At 53.6% G+C, this 26,477-nt stretch overlaps 1 protein-coding gene across 5 annotated transcripts; it reads right to left on the bottom strand.

Annotated features, from left to right (window-relative positions):
- Nucleotides 1–420: 420 nt before the first annotated feature.
- Nucleotides 421–24,285, bottom strand: LOC112120785 (dual specificity protein kinase CLK2). 5 transcript variants are annotated; one of them, XM_024219937.3, is made up of 19 exons: nucleotides 22,480–24,285; nucleotides 21,881–22,118; nucleotides 19,967–20,063; nucleotides 19,549–19,615; nucleotides 19,101–19,217; nucleotides 18,682–18,848; nucleotides 18,152–18,246; nucleotides 17,592–17,721; nucleotides 17,213–17,295; nucleotides 16,818–16,897; nucleotides 16,428–16,518; nucleotides 6,755–6,832; nucleotides 5,085–5,228; nucleotides 4,820–4,943; nucleotides 4,519–4,647; nucleotides 4,040–4,199; nucleotides 3,409–3,510; nucleotides 3,066–3,183; nucleotides 421–2,803 (listed from the first exon to the last, which is right to left on the bottom strand). In XM_024219937.3, exons 1-19 carry the CDS (start codon nucleotides 22,647–22,649, stop codon nucleotides 2,657–2,659), a joined length of 2,337 nt encoding a protein of 778 aa, XP_024075705.2. In that variant the 5' UTR covers nucleotides 22,650–24,285; the 3' UTR covers nucleotides 421–2,656. The 5 variants fall into 5 exon arrangements, with proteins under 5 accessions (XP_024075705.2, XP_024075703.2, XP_026513886.1 ...); XM_026658101.2 differs by lacking the exons at nucleotides 421–2,803; nucleotides 3,066–3,183; nucleotides 3,409–3,510; ... (3 more) ...; nucleotides 5,085–5,228; nucleotides 6,755–6,832 and adding an exon at nucleotides 15,331–15,990 and having other exon boundaries at nucleotides 19,967–20,060; XM_026658100.2 differs by lacking the exons at nucleotides 421–2,803; nucleotides 3,066–3,183; nucleotides 3,409–3,510; ... (3 more) ...; nucleotides 5,085–5,228; nucleotides 6,755–6,832 and adding an exon at nucleotides 15,331–15,990.
- Nucleotides 24,286–26,477: the final 2,192 nt, after the last annotated feature.

Genomic DNA, 26,477 nt, shown 5'->3' on the forward strand with positions numbered 1-26,477 from the left:
CTTGCAGCCATAACCCCAGCAGCTCCCCTGGGCCTCCCGGCCTAATGGAAATGCTTTCCTACCACAACTGCAGCCCAGCTCCGACCCCGCCGAGCAATACACCCAGCACTTAGGGGCAGCAGGGGCACACAACGGCCAGGAAGCCTGTTCAGACAATGCACTGCCCCCGAGCCTGCAGGTGCTCTCCCCCAGCCAGGGTAACAAGGAAGAGTGCAGCAGAGGGAGATGGGGTCCCCCTTCCCAGTGCACCCTCCTCCCAGAGTGGGTCCAGGATGGGGCTTCCAGAGCACCCCTCACCGCCAGTCACCCCCTTCCCCCACCCTCTACCCAGGGGATACTCTCAGGTGACTCCCCAGCTAGCTGATGCCCTGCTCCCAGCAGAGGACGATGGACGTGCAGCCAACACACAGCCCTGGAGAACAAGGAGTTAAACTTTATTATTTTAAATAAAATCAAAGCTGACTTTGCATTTGGCACATGAAAAAAAAATTCACCAAAGCTCTGGGGCAGGTGAATTGTGACCTGTAGTGTGGAAAGTCTTCATGCCAGCAGTCACCCTCAGCCTCGTACACCCCCTGACAGCACAGGTCCCTAGGCACCCAGCCCCACCACTCCAGAGACAGAAGGGAGGCAAAAGGAAACATATCCCTGCCCTTCCTACAGCTGCCAGTGGCTGAGTTACAACTCCAGGGAACCCAGGGAGTGCTGAGGCCAGGCTGCTGCACTGCAGGGAATCACAAATGTAGTGCTGGAAGGCACCATTTGAGGGCAAGTCCCATCCATCTCCCCCTTCCCCTGAGGCAGGGTCACGTAAACCTAGATCCCCTGACAGGCGTTTGTTCAACCTGTTCTTAAAAAACTCCAGTGATAGGGATTCCCCAACCTCAACCACCCTTCCAGTTTGATTAGACACTAACCATATTTCTCTAAGTCTCCCCGGCTGCAGATTAAGTTAATTGCTTCTGCCATAATGGCCAGCCCCAGCCAAGGCAAGAATTCAAACCAACAGTGCAACCTATTCTGCACCCAGCCCCCACCCTTCAGTCCTGGACTCACCCCCTCCCCCTGAGGGAAAGGGGCCAATGCCTCCACCTTGGAGCCAGGGAGAGCCTTGCTTGCTGCCCCAGCACACTGGCAGGATGGGAGGGGGGTGACCACCACTACAGCAGTTAAGTGGCTTTTAGCTAGCAGTGGAGCCTGGAGAGATGGCACGAGGGAGCAGCCAGAACATTAGAGCTGTTTCAAGCCAACAAAACCCAGCTCCCAGGGTGGGAATGGAGAGCTGTGCCTGCCCCAGCCACAAGCCCAGCTCTGCCCCCACCTCCCTCTCCATTGTTCGGCTTCCTCGGGGCAGCCTGTGATCCAATGCTACCAGCCAGCTGACCCCTGCAACATAGAGGGGGGGGGGGGGAGGAGGCACTACGCAGGTGCTGGGAGAGAACACAGAGCCAGAAGAGTAGGGCACGGGGCCCTATGGAGCAGAGATGTGGGGATCCCTGGGGAAAGCTAGGAGCAGGATCTCCTCCAGCTGCTGCCCCGGGGCACTGAAGAATCATGCGAAGAACAATGCTGCTACATTAGCCCAGCCAGGGTATGCAAGGTCCATAGTGTCTCCCCCACAAGTGGGGACAGGGAAGCCAGGGCTATGGTGCCGGCTCTGCAACTTCCCCAGTGTCAGAGTAAACCTAGATCCCTGGCTTGGCTCAGCCCCCTGGTACTACTGGGCAGGCAGCTCAGAGGCACAAGGAGTCCCAACACCCAGAGCAGCAGCTCAGGCCTCTCGCTGGTTAATCGTGCAAGGAAGGAGTTCACCATAGGGCCCCAAGGGAAGTGCTGGCCAAAGGCTGTAGCCACAGCACTGAGTGGGCAGCTGCAGGGCAGGGGACATAGGCCCAGGTTATTTCCTTGGGACCAAAGTTACCCTTCACTGCACGTGATATGTGCTAGGTGGCAGCCCCAAAGCTTCTCCCCATTCTCACCTCACTATCACACTGGGCCAACAGCCAACCAGCAAGCCACCCCCACGGGGAGGGCACAGCAGCTGCAGCCAGGGGAGGAAGAGCATCCTTGACAGATAATGAGGTCCCACTTCAAAGGCAGTACAGTGAGAAACCTCCACCTATGCCTGGCCCAGAGCCAGCTCCACCCTCATGGCCTTACCCCCTGAATGGACAGAGGGGAGGCTGAGGTTAGGTCACAAGTCAGCTCCCTCTGCACAGGAGCAGCAGGCTCTCAGGCTGAAGCAGGAAGCAATTCCATGGGTTGGGAGGGGTCTGGGGATCTCAGGCCAACAGTGCAGCTGTGGCCAGGAAGAGCCAGGAAATGCAACATGCACAATTCCCACCCCACCCAAGCAGCTGGTGTTGGACACAGAGGGAACTGAAATGGGAAAGAGCCCCTTCCTGAGCGCAAGGGAAACTCCCTCTTCCCCCACAGCCTCTGTCCACAGGGGTGGCACAAACACGAGCAGCCCCCATCCGTGAGGGAGGTGGTTAGAGCAGCAGAGTATTTGGGCATCCGTGCTTCCAAGCTGGGATGAGGCAGCCTCTGATTGGCCGAGGCAGACACAAAGGGACCCAATGAAAGTGCAACTTGGTTTCCTTCTCTTTAAAAATAGCCCATGTGAGAGTGATGGGGTCAGGGGCGTGGCCTGCCCCTACTGCGCCCGGAAGGCACTGCCCGCTGCCCCTGTCGCGGCATTGGCTGCTGCCGTGCGCACCGCCTGGTTTGAGAAGACGCCTGCGGCAAACTCCTCCTGTGCCTTCTGGAAGCTGGCACCCGTCCGGCGGTACAAGGAGTGGATCTAGAAGAGAAGCCCAGGGTCAAGGGGCGCTGTACTTGGGCCCAGCACCCAAACTGGGACCCCAGCACTACTATGGACTCTGAGCAGGCCACACAGCGGAGGAGAGGGGGCACCCTAGAGTGCGATACCCCAGAACCAGGGCAGGCTCAGCCGGGCCCTGCAGAGCCCAGCAGAACGCAGAGGGCTCCAGCATGTGCTCGAAGCCAGCTCTCTGCACCGCAGGGACAGGAAAGCACTGGCCGAGGCCCCACTCGATACTCACCCTCTTCAGCATGATGATCCCCAGCACGGCCACCACCGTGAAGAACACGGCCACCAGGATCATGATCACAGCAGCAGCCTGGTTTTTCCTCAGCACCGTTAGACTTGCTATCCAGCCACTGCAATGAGAGAGAGAGGGCTGCCCACACGCACAGACTCCCAGCCCCCTCCCCATCACGACAGGAGCACCCAGCAACCTTGCCCAACACCTACTCCTGCTGGGATGGACCAGCCGGCACAGCTGGGCCTCTGCATAAGCCACACAGGGCCAGGCCAGAGAAAGGAGAGCCAGCTCCCCTGAGCCTAGCACCGGGCAGCCCCAAGGGCCCGGCCCCGGCCCCTACCTGAATCCCGAGCCTGGGATGCCGATGGCCTGCAGCACATACAGAATGTCCTGGACGAAGAAGATGAAAAAGAACAGAAAGAAGTTGAACGAGCTGTCGCTCCTGAGAGGGGGAGAGAGAGAGAGGCGCTGGGTTAGAGCATCCCCGCTACCAAGGGAGAATCTCCCTCCCCTCCCTCCTCCAGCAGGGCCAGGCCTGAGAAGCAACAGCCAGGCCCAGGAGGCACAGCCAGGCCTGTTGCTTTACCCCCCAGGAAGCACACAATTCAGTCACCCACAACTTGGGCACTTGACTTTCGGGGGCGGGGGGGGGGGAAGCTCCTCCCTAATTCCCCAAGGCAGCCACGATACAGTGCCACTCGAGTCACCCCCTCCAGGGCAGGGAACAGTGCTACTAGGGGAGCATGGAGATCTGGTACACTCAGATCATTATCCCTTTCTCCCATAGGAGTTTAGCTGCAGGGTCTACAGCCCAGAAGCCACGGAAGATCTGAGGTGTCACCAATGCTGACAGCCAGGCAGACCCACTGCAGCTACAGGACATCTGTGGTACCCTGGTAAACAAATGGAGCTGCCCAAGAATCAGAGGCTCTATTGATTTGCCAGCCCCAGAACTCCCAGCAGGGACGCACCGGAAGGCTTTGTACATTGGCCTGTACCAACACAGGAAGGAGCAGGGTGTGAAGAGGAGAACCCAGAGGATAGAGAGGCCAAAGCCCGAACCAGCTGTGGGATCCACGCAGAACCAGGCCAGGGAGGCCAAGAAGTTCAGGAAGAGAGTCACGGTGCTGGCTAAGAGAAACAGCAGGTTAGGAAACCCCTGGGGCAGCAGAGCCCTAACCCTCCATGTGTCACCCACGCCCACAACAGCAAGATCCACCCCCTTTGGTCCCAGCACTGGGAGTCAGGAATCCTGCTGCTCTTGAGGGGGTGTGGGAGTGCACCTCTCCCATATGCAGGGTATTCAGTCCCAGGCCCTGTCCCACTGAACATTCCAAAGTCTGTGCCTCCCCCAGCAACGTACAGGGATATTCACCCCCCTCAAAACCCCCTCCTCTGCCCCCTGCATACTTGGGGATCTGCACCCTGGTGCCCTTATCCAGATGCTCACCCATCCAGAGGTAGTACATGGAGGAGACTGTTTTCTGGAACTCCGTGGGGATCTCCACAGGGATGTCCTGGTAGAAGCAGGGCTTCATGGGGCAGAAGGAGGGCAGCGGAGGCCAGTTGTTTTGTCTGACTGTCAAGCAAAGCAGAAAGCATGAGGCCAGAGTAGGACCACGCAGCAGCTCCCAGAGGGAGGGGAAGGCTACGTTCCCCTTGCCCGGGCGGGGGTCATTTCCCAGCTGCACTGGACCAGGGAGTCTGGGCTGCTGACCTTACCCCATCCTGGGAGTGGCTCTAGCACTTACTTGCAGCATTGCCCAAAGCTGCGTTCTGCAGCTCCCGCTCCCGCCTGTCCAGCTCCTCCGCCTTCCGGTTCAGCTCCTCCTGCCGCTTCAGCAGCTCAGCTGCGGCGGCTGCTGCTGTCGACTCCTAACAGAGAGAGAAGAGGGGACAACTCAGCTCACAGGCCCCAGAAACCAGCTGACTCAATTCCACCAGCCCCAACTGAGAGCACGGGAGTCAACCAACCCTATTGCCAGCATGCTGGCTTCCCTGCCCTGCACCAATCACCTGAGTTCCATAGGAGCCGTAGTTTTTGGACTCTGGGGGGCTTGGCTTCTTGGGGGGCTGCATGGCAGAGGCCGGCGGCTGGGGCACTTTGGTGACTGGTGGAGTCGGCTGAGCCCCTGGCTGGGGCTGGTAGGGAGGGGGTGGCTATTGGAGACATAAAAGAATAATTAGACATGGAGACTGCTCACAGTCTTCTGCTTATATCTAGGAGACAACAGGCAGGGAGCAGGGGAAGAGACGGTACAGGCCCGGAGTGTATAGGATGGGAGCTGCTGACATTCAAATGCCCAGAGTTGGTGTCAGGCTTCCTGGAGTGGCGCGTGAGCACCAACCTCATGGCAGATAGTTAAGAAGCAGGGCACAAACCCCAAACTGGGTGTCAGTTCTACACTTAGATTTCACCAGCCAAGTGTCAACTCCTCAGGCACTGTAACAGCCTGACCCTGGAGTCACAGACAGTCCCTTTGGGCACTCTGCTCCCTCTATCTTGCCACCTAGGCAAGCCTGCCTTTGACTGATGGTCCCTTACACCAAAAATCACAACAATATTCTGGTTACTCCCAGCCCCGAAGGACCAGTCACTTATCCCAGCTCAATTGTACTTCAGATCTCACGCTAAAGACACTTGTAGCCAGTCCTATAATTAACTAAAGATTTATTAGTTAAAAATAGAAATGAGAGTTATTTACAGGTTAAAGCAGGTAAACACACACACAAATGAGTTAGGGTCTTAGGTTCCAAGAGGTGGTAGAAGCTTCTGTAATATGCAGTGTGTTTTTTAGGGTCAACCCAGGCTAAGTAGCTGGGGATTCCTTGCCCTCTCAAAGTCCAAGCCGCATAGTGAGAGAGTTTCTTGTTAGGGATTTTTATGTGCTTCCCCCAAGAGTTCAAGGTGATGGGATGAGTTCCCATGCAAGTCTCCTCTTCATGTGTGGAATGCAATTAAAGTATTTGTTCTTTTAAGTTTCAGTGGGCCTTCTTGGAGGGAAAGGACCTAACACCTTCTGTAGGAAGCCACCATTTTACATTCATTAATGCTCCTTTCCTGTTCGTTGACTTACACAATTACAGAGGATGAGAATGCAAATACTTAATACCACCTCATAACATGGGGTACAGATGTTTTAAGTGAGATTAATACATGCAGCAACTTACAAGTATGACAAAGTCTAAACACGAAACATTCTTGTAAATTTAAGATTTTAACAAAGCTAACACACAGGCAAGCCAGACTGGTTTCCAGCTGTGCATGTCAGTGTTCACTTGAGAGCTAGGGGCCTTGGCATGAGCTGGCACCGGGTCTGCCATCCCTCTATCAGCTGTTAACCCACACACAAGATGCCTCTCCATGCACATGTAGCGAGCCAGCCCAGCATGAGAGGCTGTAGGGGACAGGAAGACAGCTCACAGTAAGTGTGAGAAACCCAACACTATCCTCCTACCAAAACAAGAGCCCAGGGAGCCCCCTGTCCCCAAGAAACCCACGTGAGCTGGCCAGTTGCCAAACAAGCCCCGGCTGAGAGGGACAGGCCACAGACTGGTGTCTGGGATGTAACCCAGGAGAAAGTGAGCATTTCCTCGGACAGCCCGACCAATGCAGAGGACTGGAACCCTGTGGCCAGTGCAGGCTCCGCCCCAATGCACTGCCCTCAGAGCCCAGTTATCCTTACCCCCCTGTTATCGAAGGGGTTGTACACATCCAGCGTCGCATACTCCGCGCTGGGCTTGTGCTGCATCACAGCAGGATCCTGGAACAGAGCATGAATTTGCAGTCCCTGTGACCAACCAGTGCGCCCATTCACCTGCTAGCCCCCAGGCCCTGCGGCAACCCAACCAGCTCCCACAGATGCCATCCCACCCCCAATACTCAGGACAACGTCGCCCCCCGGACCACGCCGCTCCCTGTGCGGAGGGCACTCCCCGGCCCCTGGCAGCCAGCACCGCTCGAGTTTACTCAATCCAAGGGGAGCTCCGGAAGCGGGACACAGACAGAACTGCCCCAGCCAACAGGGAGCACCAGGCCCGGCCGCGGGGGGGGCAGCCAGGGGCGCCGCAGGGGGGCAGCCAGGGGCGCCGCAGGGGGGCAGCCCCCTCCCCAGGCCGGTTTGCGGAGCAGGGCGCGCCCGGCCCAGGGCGGACACAGCTGCCCGATGACGTAGATTGGGACAGGAAGCGCTGCCAGAGGGGCCGCGCCCCAGCTGGCGGCCCCCGCTCCAGACCAGGGCCAGCCCTGGGGGTCCCCGCCCCGCGCCGCCCCGCCCCGCGCCGCGCACCTGGAAGGGGTTGTCGGGCTCCCCGAAGGGGTTCGCCCCGTGCTGGGCCATGCCGGGCTCCGGCCGCGCGCCCCCAGCCTCAGCGACGGACTCCGCTGCGTCCGCTCCCCTGCCTGACCGACGCTTATTGGCCACCGCGCCACGTACGTCATCAGCGCGGCTCACGTTGCGGGGCGGGAACCCCGCACCGGAGGGCGGTGAGGCAGAATCACGCGCGGCGGCTGCGTGTGCGCATGCGTAGGGCTAGAGCGTCCGAGCGCCGCGCTGCATGCTGGGATGGGGAGTCTCTCCAGCCCTTGAGCTCGCACTGCCTGACGGGAATGTCTCCGGGGCGCCGTAGTCTCTGGGTCCTTGTGCCTGCTGGGACCTATGGGCGCCGCCTTGTCCGCAATGCATGCTGGGAGCTGTAGTTTCCAGAGTGACACACCCAACAGAGGGGGAGGTCAGGCAGCAGGTGCCATTTTGTCTTCCTTCCCCTTCAGTGAGCGAGGCCTGCCTGCCCCCCACCCTAGCGCTGAGCAGGGCGGGGGCAGCTGCAGGCCCAGGCCCAGGCCGCGCCTGGCCAGCTCAGACCCACCGTTACGGGAGGGGGCCTGTGAAGGGCTGGGTCCCGCCTGGGCCGGGGCTGCTGGGCCCCTTGCTGCCCTAGGCTGAGTAACAGCTCCAAGACTCGGGAGCCAGGAAATCGACGCTGGATTTGCAAAGAGGATGCAGTTGTGTTTAATTCAGAGAGCACGAGCGGCAAATCCTGGTCCAGAGACATTTACACCAGCGGGAGAGCAAGGAACATGACATCAGAATAAACTCTCAGTGGCTGACAGACTGAGGGCAGGACTGGTCCTAGGCCTTTAGCCCTTTCCTGGCTGTCACAGGATGGGTGGTTCCCACAAGCCATTCTATGTGAGCATACCAGGGCATTGAACTCTGCTTCATTCATCACTGTGACTTAGTGATTTGCCTTCCATCGTGAAAGCCACCACAACCCCCAGGCCTGCAGTCTCTAAAATCTTACACAATTACAAAGGGGCTACAAAATGTTCAGGCCCTGATGCAAGTGACCTGAATCCCTGCTCACAAGTGTGTCCAAACACAAAGTGCTGTATCTTATAATTCACCATGCTTGGCACAAGCTCGTGAATCCTTTCAGGGAAGCCAAAGCAGTGAGAAGTTCAGGGCTTTACCAGGAGATGGTGTGGTCAGCGAGGTGAGGCATAAGAGAGTAAAGGTCACCCTGCAACTTCCAGGGTGATCCCACTTCCACACTTCTCATTCCAAAAAGATACTGTGGTTAAACTGGAGGATGGATTCCCACACCCCCAGGGAGAGATGGTTCATGGAACAGAAGCAGATGTTGCATCAGAGGAGCAGCCCAACTCCCAACTGAACTCCACTAACCTATAGTTACCCCAAGAGGGCGAGAACAGCAATTCTTACAGACACAAGGCAGGGAGCACAGCAGAGTCTGGACTGAGTAGAGAAACTGGGCTACCGTGCCCCTGCTGCTGGTTTGTTCACATGATAAGACGGCGCAGCCCCAGCCGCAGGGACTGCATTGTGCTCTCTGTTGTTTTTTTCAGGGAGCTGAGATCCATAGCACTGAGGCCAGAGATGCAGGAGTCAGATTCAGGGGTGCCCTGAGGCCTCACCACAGCCACGTGGTCCTGCAGCATTTTCACCTTCCCCCCAATGACCTCCAGCTGCTTCTTATCCACCTTGTTCTGAAGAGGAAATGTAAAGGAGAAAGATGTTAGTGTGAGGAGTCATGCGTGGAGCCACCCAGTTGCTACCATGAGCTGAGCCCTGCCCCAACACAACTGTCCATCCAGGATCACAGGTCACTTGATCCTAAGGAAGCGTCACAGCCTTACCATATAAACAGGTTTTTCCTCTTCCTAAATTAAATAGGGCATTTTGCAATTATCTGCAGCCCATGGGCAAGTGAACAGCCCCAGAGCTGGGAGCAGGATCTGCCCAGCAGCATATGGGGCTAGGGCCTGACCAATAGATGCAACCCAATAGGCAAAGTTATCAGACTAACCCTAAGCTTCCCTGAGGAGCTAAGTCTCCTCTTCCCCAGGCCTGTTGAGTTGGCTCCCCCTTACCTTGGGAAGCTGGTACTTCTCTCTGATGTGGGTTCTGATGGCTGCACGCTCAGCCTTTCTCTGAGCATAGACCAAGTCCCGTTTGCTCCTGAGTTGGAAAGAACTGTGTCAGCAAGCTGCTTCTCCCAATCAGAACAGGGTGGTGGGTATAATGGGTTTCACTGGGGTGGAGGAACTTGGAGGCAGAGAGCTGCACTCTCTCATGGACTGACCATCCTACGCAGCCCTCTGTGGGTCTGGGCCATGCTCTGTGCTCACCCAGGAACATCGCGCACAGAAGATGACTATACAGACAGGCCTGTCATTAAAGGGGTTCCCTCATGTGGGGGGACCCCATCAGATCCAAGCAGGGCCTAGAACATCTCATTGAGCCGGGCATGGTGAGGTGGCCAGTTGCTCTTACTTCTTGCCCTGGGTCCTCTGGTTCTGTTCTGCTGGACCCTTTATGCAGCCTCCTAATGCTTGGCAGTCCTTGTCCTCGGGAAAGACAGCAGAGATGCAGCACTGCAGCTGTTTCACTGGGGCCCTGAAAGCAGACTTCACCACAGATTCCATAGGTGCGAGTTGGAGAGGAGAGGTGAGCAGAGGCAGTAAGGACAGCAGCAGTCAGTGCTGTGCAAGGTGCAGAGACAGACCTCAGATAGCGGAACAGGCTATCCGTGCTGAAAAGGAAGAAGAACATCCAAGCAGTTTTCTCTGAGATTGTTCCTATCTCACGAGCAAAGGAAAACAGAAAGCAGAAGATTCTGGAAGTGAATTGCAGGCTAGGTAAGTAGCATGGAGTGGAGGATTTTAGTTTTGTCGAACATTGGTCCACCTTTTCTGGGGAGAGGTGGATGTATACATCAATGCTAGAAGCCTGGGTAACAAATTAAATAATTGGAAATGGTCATTTATGATTTGCATTTGCACGACTGGAATGTTAAAATAAATGGTTGTAACCTATTTAGCAAGGATCAAGTGGGCAAAAGGAGAGAGAGAATGGCACTCTATGCCAAAAACCGCACTGCCTGTTTCTGATTCACTGATAACTCAGAAGAAAATTATCTTGAATGTTTATGGCTCAGTGTCCTAACAGATAAAGCACAAAATTGGGTATTAGCTACAGATCACCAAATTCCGGAGAACAGGATGGCCATCTCCTTATGCACCTACCTAGGATGTGTAGGGGGAAAAAAAAAAAAACTGATCATGGGGGTCTTCAATTTGAGTGAAAGATGCTGGAGATCTCATGCTGGCAGTATTAAAACAAGCTTGAAATTTCTAAATATTATCAATAATTTCCTATCTCAAAAAGTGTTGCAGTCAACATGGAGGAATTCTTTATTAGACCTTGTCCTAACAAATAGAGGAACTAATTAATTAACGGTAGCTTAGGTACAAGTGATCATGACTTGGTCACATTTATACTGTGCAAGCAGAATAAAGTCCTCACCTGTAATATATATGCTTTGTGCTTTAAAAGGGCAGATTTCACAAAGCTGAAAACAATTTCGAGCCAAGTCAGCTGGAAGAGAGAATTTAGTCAGAAAATGTGAATGATAATTGGGAATCATTTAAGAACAACATGTAATAGATGCCCAAAAAGCCACAATCCAACAATTGAGGAAGAAGGCAGTGCTGGGTAAAAAAACAGCCTAGTTTACAGGGAAAGTGAAGGCAGGTATAAATATGTGTGTATATATAAAACAAATGGAAGAAAGGCAGAATTGATAGTAATGAATATAAATTAGAAGTATGGTATTGTAGAAAATGGATAAGGGAAACAAAGGGACACAAGGAGAAATGTATGGCCAGCAGAGTTAAGGATAATAAGGATTTTTAACAAACTATATAAGGAACAAAATGAATCCTGACAATGGTATTGATCCATTATTAGACTGAAATGGAAGTATTAATAATAATGCAGAAAAGGCAGAAGTGTTCAATAAATATTTCTGTTCTGCGTTTGGCGGAAAACCAGATGATAGTCTCATCATATGGTGATAACATACTTTCCATTGCAATAGTATGTCTGGAGGATTTTAAGCAGAAGCTTCTAGAGTTAGATACTTTTAAATCAGCAGCCCCAGATAACTTGCATCCAAGAGTTTTAAAAGAGCTGGCTGAGGAGCTCACTAGACCATTAATGCTGATTTTCAATAAGTCTTGGAGTACTGGGTAAGTTCTTACTGGGTAAGGCGGCACACGAGCTGATATTCAGTGGCACTCACACTGCCCGGGTCCTGGCCACCAGTCCAGCAGGGTCTGCATTTTAATTTTAAATGAAGCTTCTTAAACATTTTTAAAATCTTATTTACTTTACATACAACAATAGTTTAATTATATATTATAGACTTATAGAAAGAGAGATTCTAAAACCGTTAAAATGTATTACTGGCACGCGAAACCTTAAATTAGAGTGAATAAATGAAGACTCGGCACACCACTTCTGAAAGGTTGCTGACCCCTGAACTAGAATGATATAAAATTTACATGGCACACATTAAATGGCTTAAAAAACCTGATAGGTCTCAAAATGTAATTGTAAACGAGGAATCATCATCAAGCGAATGAGTTTACAGTGAGGTCCTGCAGGGATTCGTTCTTGGCCCTATACCATTTAACATTTTTATCAATGACATGAAAGAAAACACAAAATCATCAGAGTTTTCACATGACACAAAAATTGGGGGCATGGTAAATAATGAAGAGGACAGGACACTGATTCAGAGCCATCTGGATTGCTTGGTAAACTGGGTGCAAACAATATGCGTTTTAATACGGCTAAATGTAAATGTATACGTCTAGTAAAAAACTTAGGCTATACTTACAGGATGGAGAACTCTAAGCAGTGACTCTGAAAAAACATGGAGGTTCTGGGGGATAATTAGTTGAAGTTGAAAGCCTAATGTGACACCATGGCCAAAAGACCTAATGCAAGCCTGGGATACATAAACAGAGGCCTCTCGAGTAGGAATAGAGAGGTTATTTTACCTCTCTTTGGCACTGGTGCAACTGCTGATGGAATACTGTGTCCAGTTCTGGTGCCCACGATTCAAGAAGGATGTTGATAAATAGGAGAGGGCTCAGAGAAGAACCATAAGAATAAGGATTAGAAAACATGACAGTGATAGACTTAAAGAGCTCATTCTATTGAGCCTAAAAAAGAGAAAGTTAAGGGGCAACTTGATTACAGTCTGTATCTACAGGGGGAACAAATATTTGATAATGGGTTCTTCAGTCTTGCTGAGAAAGGTCTAACACGATCCAATGGCTGGAAGTAGAAGCTAGACAAATTCAGACTGGAAATGAGGCGTAAATGTTTGACAGTGAGGGTAATTAACCATTGGAACAATTTACCAAGAGTTACGATAGATTCTCCATCACTGAATTTTTAAATCAAGATTGCATGGTTTTTTTTAAATATCTGCTCTAGGAATTAGAGGGCATTTCTCCAGCCTGTGTTATACAGGTTAGACTAGATGATCACATTGGTTCCTTCTGGCCTTGGGGAATCTATGAATCCATGTAGGGCATGGGGAGGTGCTATTTGTAGGGATGTCCCAGTCCCAAGCTGGCCTGGGAGGAATCCCTGGCATGACAGAGACAGACAGACAGGCAAATTCCAGTGGCTTTGAACCTCCTGGCCAGCTCAAGTCAGGATACAGGACACAAGGGACCCACTAACATTTCCCATTCAGACATCATCTGGAGACACACAGCAGCAAGTGGAGTGACTAGACTGCCCTGATATGCCAAGGGGATTGCTCAGCATCCTGGGAGCCAGCGGTATGGGGCACAAAGGGCATGCATGCAGAGCCAGACACAGGCCCAGGAATTCAGTACCTGGGCAGCAGTTGCACCTGCCTCATGGCTACAGATTATTATCCATCCTCTTGGAGAGCAAGAGAGAGGAGCTGTAAGGAATGCGTGGCCCAAATGCAGCCACTCCCCACCCAATCTCCAGGTTGCCAGTCTGATAGCACAGGGCTCGGTAGCTCAGTGCATAATGTCCAGGGCAGAACTCTGGTCTCTCTCAAGCTGCAAAGGGAGTTAGCGGTGTTGCTACCCAGGAGGCTGAGGGCAGGTGGTCAGGCTGGAAATGGGGATTCTCTCCCGGACCTAAGCTGGGTACAGGGGACAGGTTACTCACTCAGATCCAGCTCCTGCTTGCCCTCAGCTGGACACTGACGGCCAGCACCGTGGTGTCAGGCTTTCCTGTGCTCAATTCTGGATGCTCACTGTGTCACTGCAATGTGATAAGCTGCTGGTTGAGCAGCACTGTTGGAGGCAGATTAATGCTCCCAGCCCAAGCTCCTTAAATTGGAATCAGGACACGAAGATGACTCAATGTCACCCCATCCCTCACCCAAGTCTCAACTCTCACTAACTCCAGGTGAAGCTGAGCTTTTCCTTTACCCTTCTGAGTGATGACAGGCTGCTAGGCTAGGGCACAGTCTGTCATAGCCAGATGGTGCATTAGCAAAGCACCCTACGTGAGGACTCCTCATGCATCTGTTCTGTCTCTCCCCCCCAAGCCCCCATGAGACTCCCTGCCAAGCATTTAACCAAGAACTAACATGAAGATTCCACTATGTTTGTGACTTCCCCGCAGGCTCCAGTGGGAGATAGCCCAGTTCAGACGACAACTCCTGCTGTGCAGCTGGTAAAAGAGCAGAGAGGAACAGAGAGAATAGCTCAGCAGCAGAACAGGTGGCTACGCTGTGAGTTTGGGTAAGGAAAGCTCTTGTTGGGATGGCCGCCTGCAAAGGGATAGCTACAGTGCACCTAGACAGTTTTCCTGACAGCCATCACTAATACAGTCAGTACCAATACATCCTGTGGGTGAGTGACACGCTCTGGCAAGACCTCAAACACTCAGGCTCACTCGGTGCAGACATTAATGAGCCTGGGACACTTTAAAAATCTGGATTTGTCACAGCAATCTGGGCTTAAAGTCCGCTTTGTTTTTTTGTCTTAGAAGGAACTGGCTGCCAAACCCACACCAGAGCTGGCTGCATTTCATATTTAGCACCTTTCAACCACAACACTAATCCTGAAATGATGAGTTTTTTCCAAAGAGGAGCTCTGCTGTCCCCTGGAACAGCAACTGACCTCTCCAATCCTCTTGCAGCCAACAAGCCAGGCTAGACCAGGAGCCCTGCTGAAGTGACCTCTGCAGAGGTGCCAAGGCTACTAGGTAGCACATGGCAGCTAGAGAAGGCACAAGAGCAAAGGACAATGCATAGGAAGTCCATCAGAGGAATGCGGACAGGAGATGGCCCCCTGCTTGGAATGGCTCACCCTCAGGAAGGAGTTCTGGCTGCAAAACTGCAGAGCTGTCCCTGTCCCCAGCCCGGTCTCCATCCTCTAATTGAATCAGAGTCACACTGCAGTACCTCTGGAACAGGATTGAGGCATCAGGGCTTATAGCTCAGATCCAGCTGCAACCCTCACACCTAGAGCAACCCTTGGCAGGTGTGTTTTTGGGCACCAGTCAAGCATTCAAGATTGGAATGAGTTTTACAGCTGGAGGTGGGTCGAGCAGAGCAGAAACCAATACAGGGATCCTGTCCCCTCAAGTATCTTCTTGCTGGGACAAACGACTCCCTTCCATCCTCTGCAGAAGCAGAGTGCAGCAGATGCACAACATCAGGGCCCAAAAGAACCACCAACAGAACATTTACTACCCAATACAAGACAGAAGCTGAACCTCCATTTCCAGGGAATTAGCAACGATCTGGGGGTTAAAGTTCTTATTTAGGCTAATGTCACATGCACCACATACCCCATCTTCTGGGAAGGGGAAGCAGCGCCTCAATTCCAGGGCACTGCTGCCAAGATGGGCCCCCACTAGTCTGGACGCAGACTGGGAGGAAGGCCAGGAAGTTTAATTGACTTCATATTTATTTTCACAAAGACTGTACAAAATTCATATAAAACTCTGGTGTGGGGATGGGCTATGACATTGATCCAAAAAATAATTCCCATGCAACCCCACCAGCTTCATAACTTACAAAGATATGGATGAGCTACAGACAGCCGGGAGCCCTGGGGAGGGCAGGAGGAGAGAACAGAGTCAAAGCAACACATGAACCGAGGTATTCACAGCATGGACGTAAGAGGCCCCCTCCCCTAGGAGTAATGGCAGCAGCAGGGGCTTGGGTCCATGGAGCTCAAAGGCAGATATAGATTCGGATATTTACAATATCTCACATATTAACAGTTTTACATAGTAACAAAAAGATTCAGGGGGTTTTGTTTGGGGTTTTTTTTTGTATAAAAAAAAGCACCAAGTGTCCAAATAGAAATCACATAGGCCTCCACGGGGGCTAGAATCCGAGGACAGACTGGGCACCAGCAGTGTCACCGGCTGATGTCTCGGCTAGAGTCCCACACTTTTGTGCTTGGCTCTGTTTTCAGCATGTCGAAGAATGGGTGTTTGAGTGCCTCGGCCAGAGTGATGCGCTTTGACGGCTCATACTCCAGCATGCTCTCGATGAGGTCGAAGAGATGGTGGTGGTCCTCAGACTCAGAGGTCAGGTATCTCTGGGAAGATGAGGGGGAGAAGTCAGGGAGAAAGACACAGCATGGCCCGCCACCCTCACTGCAGCACAACTGGGAGCTCCCAACACGCTTCCGGGGCAAAGAGCCCAGTTAGGGCTTGGGACCTAGAAGGCCCCAAAGTTGTGGAGCATTCTAATGAGCACGTGTTGTCCAGTTCTCATTTCTCCTTTGCGGGCGCCTCCCCCAGGGCTTCTCAGCCCCCAACCCCCCTGCCCAGTCTTCTGGCTAAGCTCCCATCACTGCCTTTTCCATTTCCAGTCTTAATCTCTAACTCAGCCATGTAGACAGAGCCTTTCAGTGGCTCCCAGCAGGCCACGTTAACAGCCCTGCTGGCTACACAGAGTCCAAATTCTCAGGAGCTGGGGCAGGCATTAAGAGTTCCCATGGGAAGGGAGGGGTGCCCCAGCTGGGAGCCTTACCCGCAGTGGTTTGCAGTTCTCCCGGACATAGCGGCCTGCAGAGGTGTTCTCGTCCCAATCCAGGCGACCATGGTAGAAATATTTCTGCTTCCTGCCAGAGTAAGAGGTGACACAGTAAGTTACAGCAGAAGGGACTGAGCAATGGGGCCATAACAGCAAGGAGCTGGAGTGGAGACCCCCTGCCTCCATAGAGACTCAGTCACCCAGACAATACGGGGCGGGGGTCACAGGCATGCTCGGCCGCTCTACTCCAGAACAGCACTGTAAACAGAGAGCCGATTCAGTAAGGAACCCCTGAGCCTGAGCCCCACATCAGCAGGAACTACCACTGGGAAATGAGGCAAGGAGAGCAAATGGCAGGTCCTGCAGCATTCCGCCAGCCTCTCTCACCTGGTCTTTCGGATCATCCGGGAAGGAATCGGACCCAGGATCCTCTCCATCATGGCCAGATGCTCCCGGTTGTCATGAGTCTGGAAGAGACACAGATTGGCCCAGCTCATAAAGGGATGGCATGAAGCAGACTCGGACTCCTGCACAGCTCTGGAGATTCTCCAGCTCACTGGTGCTAGGATGTCTCAGCCTCTTACTGCAGCCACAGAATGAGTGTGGTTCCTGGCTGCCAGCCAATGCCCAGCACACCGCTGACTGCAGCACCAGAGGACACCAATGATAGGGAGAACCCACTCCCAGGCGTGGATGTCCCAAAACAATAGTGGGAGAGTGCCAGGATTTGACTCCATCAGCTTGAAGCTGATGTGGTTGTGGAGCAAGGACACGAGTCTCACCTGGAACAGGGTGAAGCCCACATAATACTCGAAGACAATACAGCCGATGCTCCACACGTCACAGGGCTGGGTCCAGCCGAGTTCTAAGAAGCAGAGGAGTTATTACCAGAGGGAAAGAGCATGATCTGCAAACCTCCTTTTCTATAAGCTGCTACCAAAGGAAACTTTTGCCTCAACTGACACTCAGCGTGCTCACAGCCTGTACTGAAGCCAGTGCTCTGATCTGTGCATCTACTGGCACTTGCAGAAACATGGCATGGCAGGGAGGCAAATAGCCCATAGCTCAGCGAGCAGAGCCCATGGTGCCTACTCATTGTGATCCCTGGGAACTTAGGGGCCAGCGTCCTGCAGCCCAGCACGCAGAGCCAGCGGTACATACCCAGTAGGACCTCTGGGGCTCGGTAGTGCCTGGTGGAGACAATGGTGCTGTGATGCTCATGATCAAACGTTGCACTGCCAAAATCAACGACTCTGATGGCCGTGCTCTTCACGCTCCGCTCATCTCGCTTCTTGGAGAGAGGGAGAGAGAAGGGACCAGTTACACAGGAGTTTCACCAGGCAGCCTCAGCCCCTTGCACAGCAGGGTACCGCAGAAATGGATCGCTTTGGAGGAGCATCATTAGGCCTGGCACTTGTCCTTCCACTCCTGCCCACCCACAAGTGCCAAGGCTGCTCTCACCAGCTCTCGGAGCAGCCTGGGGCCACGGCTGTCTGTTTACAGAAGATGCAGGCAACTCATGTGATGACGGGGCCCTGAATAGACACAGGAACCCTATCAGTCCCATCCCAACCACCTCCCAGGGGCAGGAGAATGACACTGCAGAATCGTTCCCTACAGCACAATTCACTAGTGCTCCCACCCCTTCCTATCTGATTGTAGGGCCAGAGGAGGCCAGAACACCTCACAGGAGGCACTTAAGGTGAGGGCAGCCCCTTTACCTTTTCCAGATTATAGGTGAGTTCATAATCCGAGTTCACAAAGAGGATGTTCTCGGGTTTGAGGTCCGTGTGAGTGAGTTTATTGTCATGCAGAACTGGGGAGGAAAACATGATCAGAGTCAGATTCCATTAAACCCAGCTGACACCAACACCAGTTTGTAGTGGTCAGTGAATGTGGTTTACATTGTCAGACACTGCTCCAGCCCAGGGTGCGGGGAACTGGAGCTGATGGGCTCTACACACAGAGCTGTGGGACACAGGAAGAGAGGGTACCCAGATCTGTGGCACCTCTCTGTCCCCATCCCACATGATTACTGCTCTTGCAGAGACGGGTGAAGGAGGGTGGGTTCACCCCAATGCACCATTTTCCTTCTCCTGGTGGGCAGGGAGGTCTTGGCCTTGGAATCTGCAGAAGGGAGCCCCTTCTAGTGATGGGGTGCCCTAGGCCTATCAGATGCAGAGCTGGCACAGGTGGGGCCCAAAGATCCTCCCGCCCCATCCTGTCAGGGAGGGGAGCGGCTGCCACTCACATTTCACAGCCTGGCACACCTGGTAGGCCATATGCCGCACTTGGTGGATGGGGTAGGGCAAGTAGTTGTTGTCCTTCAGAAAGTCAAAGGTGCTGAGCCCCAGCAGCTCAAAGGAGATGCACATGTGGCCATGGTAATCGAACCAGTCAAACATCTGCACACACAGGCTGAGAGGAGACACTTCTGTTAGAGACGGTCCTAGTCCTCCCCGGCCATTCCCCACCCCCCGACGGGGCACAGCGCAGCCAAGGCTGACCCCAACCCTACAATACTTTGAACAATGGACTCAGGACCCCAGTGTGGCAGGCTGGGATGGCACTGCCTCCCCACACCCTGCCACGGGCTGCCCCCTAGCAGCTGGAGGGCATAGGGGCTAGGATGACACTGCCTCCCTGGCCCCACCGCAGCAAGACACTCACTTCTTATTCTCTGGATCCTTCTCATTGATTTTCTCCAGCACGTTAATCTCCAGCCGAGCAGCCTCTTTATATTTCTCCACGTTTTTTATGATTTTTAGGGCGACGCGTGCGCCCCCTCTGGGGAGAGGCAGGAAAAAAAGCAAGGTCACTGTGGAGCTGAGCCCACGCCCTGGGGAAGGGGTGTCATGGACTAGCCAGGTCCAGCAGAGATTTTGGTTGGCTGGACAGTGCAGGCTGAGATGGTGGGTTTATTCCACTACAAACAATCACAAGACCCACCATCATATCCCACACCATATGGGATCAGCACTGGGTGCCTACTGATCCACACTGGATTTGAACTGGAATCCAGGAGGGAGAGGGCTCATCTCCCCGCAAAAGCTCCAGCCTTTACACACACATTCAGCTGGTTGCCCGCCCACCGCATGAGCCCAGTCAGCACGCTTACCTCCGGTGATCCACACACTGCACCACTCTGCCAAACGTGCCTTCCCCTAAGGTGCTAATAATCTCATCTGAGAGGGAGAGAGAGAGAGAAGGCGACATGAGGGAGTGAGCAGGACCTGGGTGCAGCGCATACACGAGGCAGAGGAGAATGCATTGCAACACCTAGCCTGCACACAGCTTGAGACACCAGTGCAGCAGAATGCTGACACCGGCTGCACAAGGCAACTGCCCTAGTTCCCTGCTATTTTGGTAACAATGCAAAATAGAAAATTAATATCTTTAACGAAAGGGGAGGAGGGAGGGAAGGGGGTTTCTCTTTAAAAACAATGAAAATAAAACAGAACAGAAAGATAAGACAGATCTGCGACTGCGATGGGAGCTTAACTAGAGAGCTAAATTATGTTACGATTCGGCTGTACATCTTTCTTGTAGCCAGTCGCCGACGCGATAGATCAGATGCCCCTCGTCGTCGTCCTCCACACTCTTGGCCCTTCTGCTGCTCTGTCGACTCCGCTGCTGGCCCAGGCAGACAGGGAATTCATCATTCACCAGCCAATCAGATTTTCAAACCAGCGCAGCAGCCAGCGTCACGCATTGGTTGGTTTGGAAATTCACATGGTTGTTTGAGGAGGGGTTGCAGGAGGAGATTCCCAGCCAATTCATACGGCACAGAGGAATATATAACGATAGGGATATTGCAAGGGAACATGTCAAGATACAACACACTAGCTCAGAAAAGAAAAAAACAGTTTGCTTTTCTTTGTAGCAAAAAAAAAGAAAAAAAAAAGAAAAAACCTACAAACAGCCCCACCCGAACCAGTGCAAGAGCGAAGACCAGAACAGGGGCGAGCGGAGGGGATGGGGTAGTGAGAGGGAGGGGCCAGCTGCTCTCACTCCTCTGGGGCTTTGGAGAGGAGCAGTGCTGATGTTCAGGTCCTGGGTCAATGCCAAGAGAGCACACGGTCGCCAGCCAAGTGTTCGGTGACCACAGGGAGGGGCTCACATCAGCCCCACATCAGCCACCAAGGAAAGGCAGCGGCAGACGGCGTGCTGGGAAATCCGTCACAAGCGAAGGGCCAAGCTGCCCCTGCACAGACATCCCCACCCTTTTCCAACAGCCCCCCACAACAGCCTTCCCCACCCCAACACAGAAGGAAGAACTAAGAGGTTTACCAAGCACAACGCTGCATCCAGAACCAGACAGACCTTGTGAGTAACAACCCCAGAGGCAGATCAGAGACCTCTTCATCTGCCCTCCCCTAACAAAACTGGTCCTGGAGGGACTAACCCCCAGAGAAAAGGAGCACAAAGTCGAATGGGCACAGCCTGGGATGAGGTCAGATGAGAGACTTGCACCAGAGAAGAAAGAGTTCCTGTTTTCAGTTCTTCTTCAGCTAAGTAACCCCACACTTGGGAGCAAAGAGCCAGCAGCCCTGGGGGCCCCATCTCCAGCCCAGGACTCCCATCCTAGTCCTGGAACAGCCCTGAACATGCGGCCAGGACACCAAGTGGAGACAGAGTATCTTGGGCCTAAAGAAAATGGAAGGCAAGCAGCAGCGTAGGCAAGAGGAAGAAGGCTGGGGACCCCACGCTGGAAAGAGCCTGCTGCCTCCATCTGAACTGATTGGTCCACATGCCAAACTGTTTTGCCAGAGCCCCCTGCACAACATCTTAAATAGCCAGGGCCCACCCAACAGAAACCAAGGGATGGCTCTACTGCTCAGACACAAGAGCTGAGCACCCCAGGGACAGGCCTCCTGCCACAGCACCACTCCAGTGGGGATGCCAGGCACTGGGGCTGCAGGGGCCAGTCCTTCAGTCACAGTGATACTGAGCTCTCTGAGGCAGGGACCATCTTATCACTTCCATGCTGCCCAGCACAGAGACCCTGCTGCTTGGTTGCAGCCCCTAAGCAGTACTGTGATACAAACAACACACACAACCACAACAACAGCACCCTACTGGGGGACAGGAGATGGGAACGACAGTCACAGCATCACCGCCTGGGGAAACAAGAGGTGGGGGCTGCACAGACCCACATGGGTTGCACTGGGCCCCATGGGGCGCACAGCTCCTCTCCTGGCTTCTCCTACTGGAGGGTGGGTAACCCAAGAGGTGCCCGAAAGCTGCCTGGGCCCATCAGGCTCAGGGCAGCCGCTGCACTGGCGCATCAGGACGGCGGATGGGAGCAGCTGCCTGCACTAGGTGTTTCTATGCATTTCACAAGCTGAGTCTGAGACTGTGTAAGAAAGTAAGTGAGTATCCTACTTACCAAGCGCGCAACCTGGGAGAGAAAGGTTACAGGGAAAGATCTGGAGTTACAGGGTACTCACCGATGAGGAGCAGCTAAAGGACCGGCTGCGGCGCCGTCTCCGCCTGTGTTTATTACGCCGGCTGCTTTTGCAGCTCCGGTAGCTGCCGTCATGGTCCCGGGAGCGCCGGTACTCATAAGAGTGGCGGTACTCAGTTTCGTAGTAGGCTTCCCCTCGTTCACGGCTGTAGTCATTCCGCCTGTAGCTGTCACAGTAGCGCCTGTCATAGGCTCTCCTGTCCGAAGAGTGGTCGTCATAGCTGGGGTGGGGAAGAAGAGTAATTGGAACATGATTGGCCCCAGCTCTGTCTGAGCAGATGAAGGGTTTGGGGCTTCCCTGAGTTCAGGCTTTAGTGACTGCTCACATGCTCCCCCAGGAAGGACTAAAGCAGCTCTCCCCGCAGCCCCATTGGCAATAGTCCTCCAGACACCATCCTATACCTGCTGGCATCAGTGCACTTCCCCCCTGAGTGACTAGCAGGGGGCAGCCGGTCAGTCTTTCCTCCAAACTGGGGCACCAAACTTGCCAGGCCATTTGGCTGGCAGAAACTGAGCTGACTGCAGCTGCCTTCAGTGCAGTTACGGGGTGCAGCCAGGTCCCAGCCTGCCCTCGGCACTCACCTCCTGGAGCGAACGTGGTAACTGTCTTCCCGCCGGTGCCGCCGGTCACGCTCACTGCTGCTTGACCGGGACCGCGTCCGCCGCCTCTTGTGCTTGCGACTTCTATAGCGCTCGTGATAGCTGCCTCGGCTGCTGCGCTCCGACGAGTGGTACCTTCTGGAGTGAGGCATCTAGAGGAGAAGGCAGAACCAGCAGGTGACCTCCAGGGTGTCTGACAGCAGAGAAAGCCTGAGTGGAACCGACCCCAGACGAAGCAGCAAGAATGAGAAATTGTCCAAAAGAGCAATGGGTCAGAAACCAACCTCCCCACGTGCCCCTTTGGAAGAGGTGACAGACCCCCCCCAGGAAGGCCCATCTCAGTCAGCAGTACAGGAGCTACCATTTCACCAGGCTAGCTGCTGCCCCAGGACACCTCCCAGAGACCCATCCATCCCAAAGACAGCAACCCCAGCTGCTGCGAACCCGCGTACAAGCCCTGCTGACTGGGGCTACGTCTGGATTGTGCTAAGGGCTGTTGGACCACACACTGAATTGGGATGAAGACTCCAACTCCAGACTTAGTTGCCAGAGAGCTCTCTGCCCTAAAGATCTCCTGGGTAAGTATGACACCACAGAGTGTGATCAGAATGCATTGCAGGGCCCCAGGAGAGAGAGAGAATCAGGAAAGAAGCTGGCTGGTCTCTGAAAACATCTCAATTCGCCCCGCAACCCATTTTGTACTGAAATATTGTTTTTCTGACCAGCTCTGAGGGACGGAGTGTGCCGTGTGCGCACGCGGGGACACCACTTCACATGATTATGGGAGACTGCAGAGCAGGACTGGGCAGAGGGGACAAGGGCAGCAATAGAGAGCTCTGAAGAGAAGCCAGTGCAGACTCAGTTGGGTGTGACACTGATGGAGCAGTGACAGGGGAAGGCAACTGTCAGCAGTGTTCTGAGCATGCTACATGGGAGAAGCAGACTGCAGGGTGTTACTGCAGCGGGTCAAGGGCAGAGATGAACTAGGCCCAGTGCAGGGTGTGGGGGAGCGAGGATGGAGAGGGTTCAGAATCCTCAACTCTATATGGGACGTGAACATCCCCCTAGATCTGTTTTCACTTTGGTCTGTTTGTTTCCTCATTTACATTTCCCTTCCATCTCACCGCCCCCCAGGAACGGATGCGGACAGCAGGGCTCAATTAAATGCCGTGCAGGGAAGAGGACATTGCTTTTGTCCAGCAGAATTCAGAGATACCCACGATGTACAGGCTTCTCCCTCTCGGATTCCCACAGTTTCCATTTGGGACCTACACCCCCACATTTATCCAGCACATGGCATCGGCAGCCCCAGGAAGTTAAGCCTCTGGTCTCAGTTCTACATCAATGTAGAGTTCATCAAAAACACCCCCAGCCTCTCCTACTATCTCTAGTCAGAGCCTCTCTGAGTGAAGGCAGCTCAGGGTGAGCTTCATGGTGCAGCTGGAGGGAGTTCTCTCAAATTCTGCCTGCACAGGGATAGGTTGCAAAAGTTACGGGAACTCACTAAGCCCCTCAGTGTTCTCTGGAAGGGACAAAGCCCCAGGGACATGTCAGTGAGGGGTCCGGGTGCTGCAGGCTGGAGAGTTGAAGAATACAAGCAAGTCTGGGAATCACAACTTTTTGTTGGTTCTGGGCACCGGGTGTGAAGTTCTGGGCACCCAGGGCAAGGTCAGTCATGTCCTCAGAGGAGCAGGGCCAGGACGAGCCAGCTCCATACCAACACAGACAAGCACTTTGCTCCCATCAAGTGAGCTTGAGTCTATCAGCTGAACTCAACAGTAGAAGGAAACTTTCCACACAAGGAAAGGCGAGGATGCCTGGGCTGCTCACCCATGTCTCTGAACTGGGCGGGGGGGGGGGGGGCGGAGATGACTATCCAAGTGTATCAAAGGACCTCTGTGCTGCAGCACAGAGCCCTAGCCTGGTACACAGACTCTCTGGTGGCAGGATCCATGCTGCTCTCTCCTTAGCAGAGTGCCTTTTCCCAGCAGAAGGGTCTGTACTACTCCCCACCCCCTCCGGCCACTGCTATTCTAGTGGCAGCATCTGTACTTTCCACCCCCAATCAGTCCTTCAACAGCCAACATACTCTGGAGCCCCGCCTCTTCCAAGACCCAGAAAAGCAAAGCCACCTGGGAGAGGAAGGAGGCAGGCGAATGAGAGCTCTGGGTGCTGCTGGCATCTGGCCCAAATGCCTAGTGGAAGCAGGGAAGCTCCAAGGGGAACCGTCTCGGGATATTGGCGTGCAATACAGCAGCAAGCAGGTCTTGTGAACAGGCTCCATAGGACTTGTACAGCAGGCAATCACATGCCCCTTTGGGCACGCAGACACATTCCCAGAGTAGGCCAATTAAAATGCTAACACTGGGCACCTCCCTGATGCCTTCTTTGCTCACTGGCTCTCAAAGTACCGCACGAATATTTGCTAACTCAATCTTGCATGTCCCCCACCCCCCAAATGCAGGCAATAATCATCTCCATTTCACAGATAGGGGAACTGGAGCAGGAGGGATGAAATGCCTTAAGTGGATTGTACAGCAACTGAGAGGCAGAACCCAGGAGTTCCAATTCTCAGTCCCCTCTGCTCTTGCCACCAGACTGCACTCCTTCCCAGAGCCAGGAAGACAGCTATGCCCCCTGCCCCCCCCCCCCCCCACACACTCTTGCTAGCACCTCTAGATAACTCTGGCTCTGAAATATTAACTAGTAATTAATTGCTGCTGCCTGGTCTCCTCTGTCAGCATGTGAAATTAGAGCTCCCATCACCCACTAATGCTCACTCACATAACTTATTCATCCCAAGATTCACTGGTACACCTGGCTCATTTCTTGTACTTGCAACTTCACTGATATTGAAAGCATGTGCACAGAGACATAAAATGGCTTCTGGTCAAAGGTGGCGGAGTTGCCTCCTTATGAGTAAGTAAGCTAAGATATGGAGGGCAAAACCAGGCCTCCCTTGGCAACCCACGGCTCCCTCCTTGCTGGGTAGCTTGGACTGCAAACGAACACTTCAGGCTCTGAAGCCAGGACAGGAGACACATTTCTCGTCTTTAATTAGAAATCAGCATTTCTGAGTTTCATCCTGGCAGCTATTCAGATGTCAAGTGATGCTCATTACAGGAAACCCAATGCAAGACCAGCATTAATGCTGGCTCACAGACCAGAGCATGGTCACTGTGGAGCAGTGGGGCTTCCTGGGAAAATGGCAGCAGACAGCAGAAGCCGTAGAGCGGGTGCCACTAGCAAGGTGCTGCTCTCAGGAACGGATCCCGGTTTTGAGCTAGCACGTCACATTCCCACTCACTGTGCACTTATAAAAACCAGCAGAGAGACTGAAATGGAAACAGCAACCAGGTGCTGCTGATAGTGGTCCCTTCAGAGATCAAAGCCACCACTGTGAGCATTTGTACTGGGCTTTTCAAACACAACGGAATTAATCCAGACACCCCCGCAGACAGGAAAATGTCATGATTCCCATCTACAGACAGAGAAACTGAGGCACGGGGGAAGGAGATTGCCATGGGCACAAAACGAGAGCTAGAATTAGAGCCTCACAATCCCAGCTCCCAGACCTCTGCTCTGATCCCACCCCTTAGCCCTGCTCCCAGCCAGCAGTGAGCTCTGCTCAGGGCTCCACCTGGCCCTGGAAGCCCTTCGCTCTGGATCAGGCTGCAGACCGACCCAGATCATGTGAACACTGAGCAGCCAGCAGGGAGGTAAAGCTGCTGGGTGTGCGCGTGCCCCTGGGACAAGGTGGGCTGCTCCTAGAGACAGACCATAGGAAGCACCAGCCCTGGGATCCCAATATTTTCAGCCCTGGCACCGGAGAAGGAGAAATGTGGCCCCACCGCCTGCTCCTGTCTGGGGACAGCAAGACATCAACAGCAATGCCTGCTAGAGACAACCACCCGAATCTCCCTGCAGAGCTGCCAGACCCCCCCAACCTTCCCGCACCCCCTCAACTGTCAGACCCCCCC

This window comes from Terrapene carolina, unplaced genomic scaffold (assembly GCF_002925995.2).
Source record: "Terrapene carolina triunguis isolate 2854851 unplaced genomic scaffold, T_m_triunguis-2.0 Scaffold397, whole genome shotgun sequence".
Classification (NCBI taxonomy): Eukaryota; Metazoa; Chordata; order Testudines; family Emydidae; genus Terrapene; species Terrapene triunguis.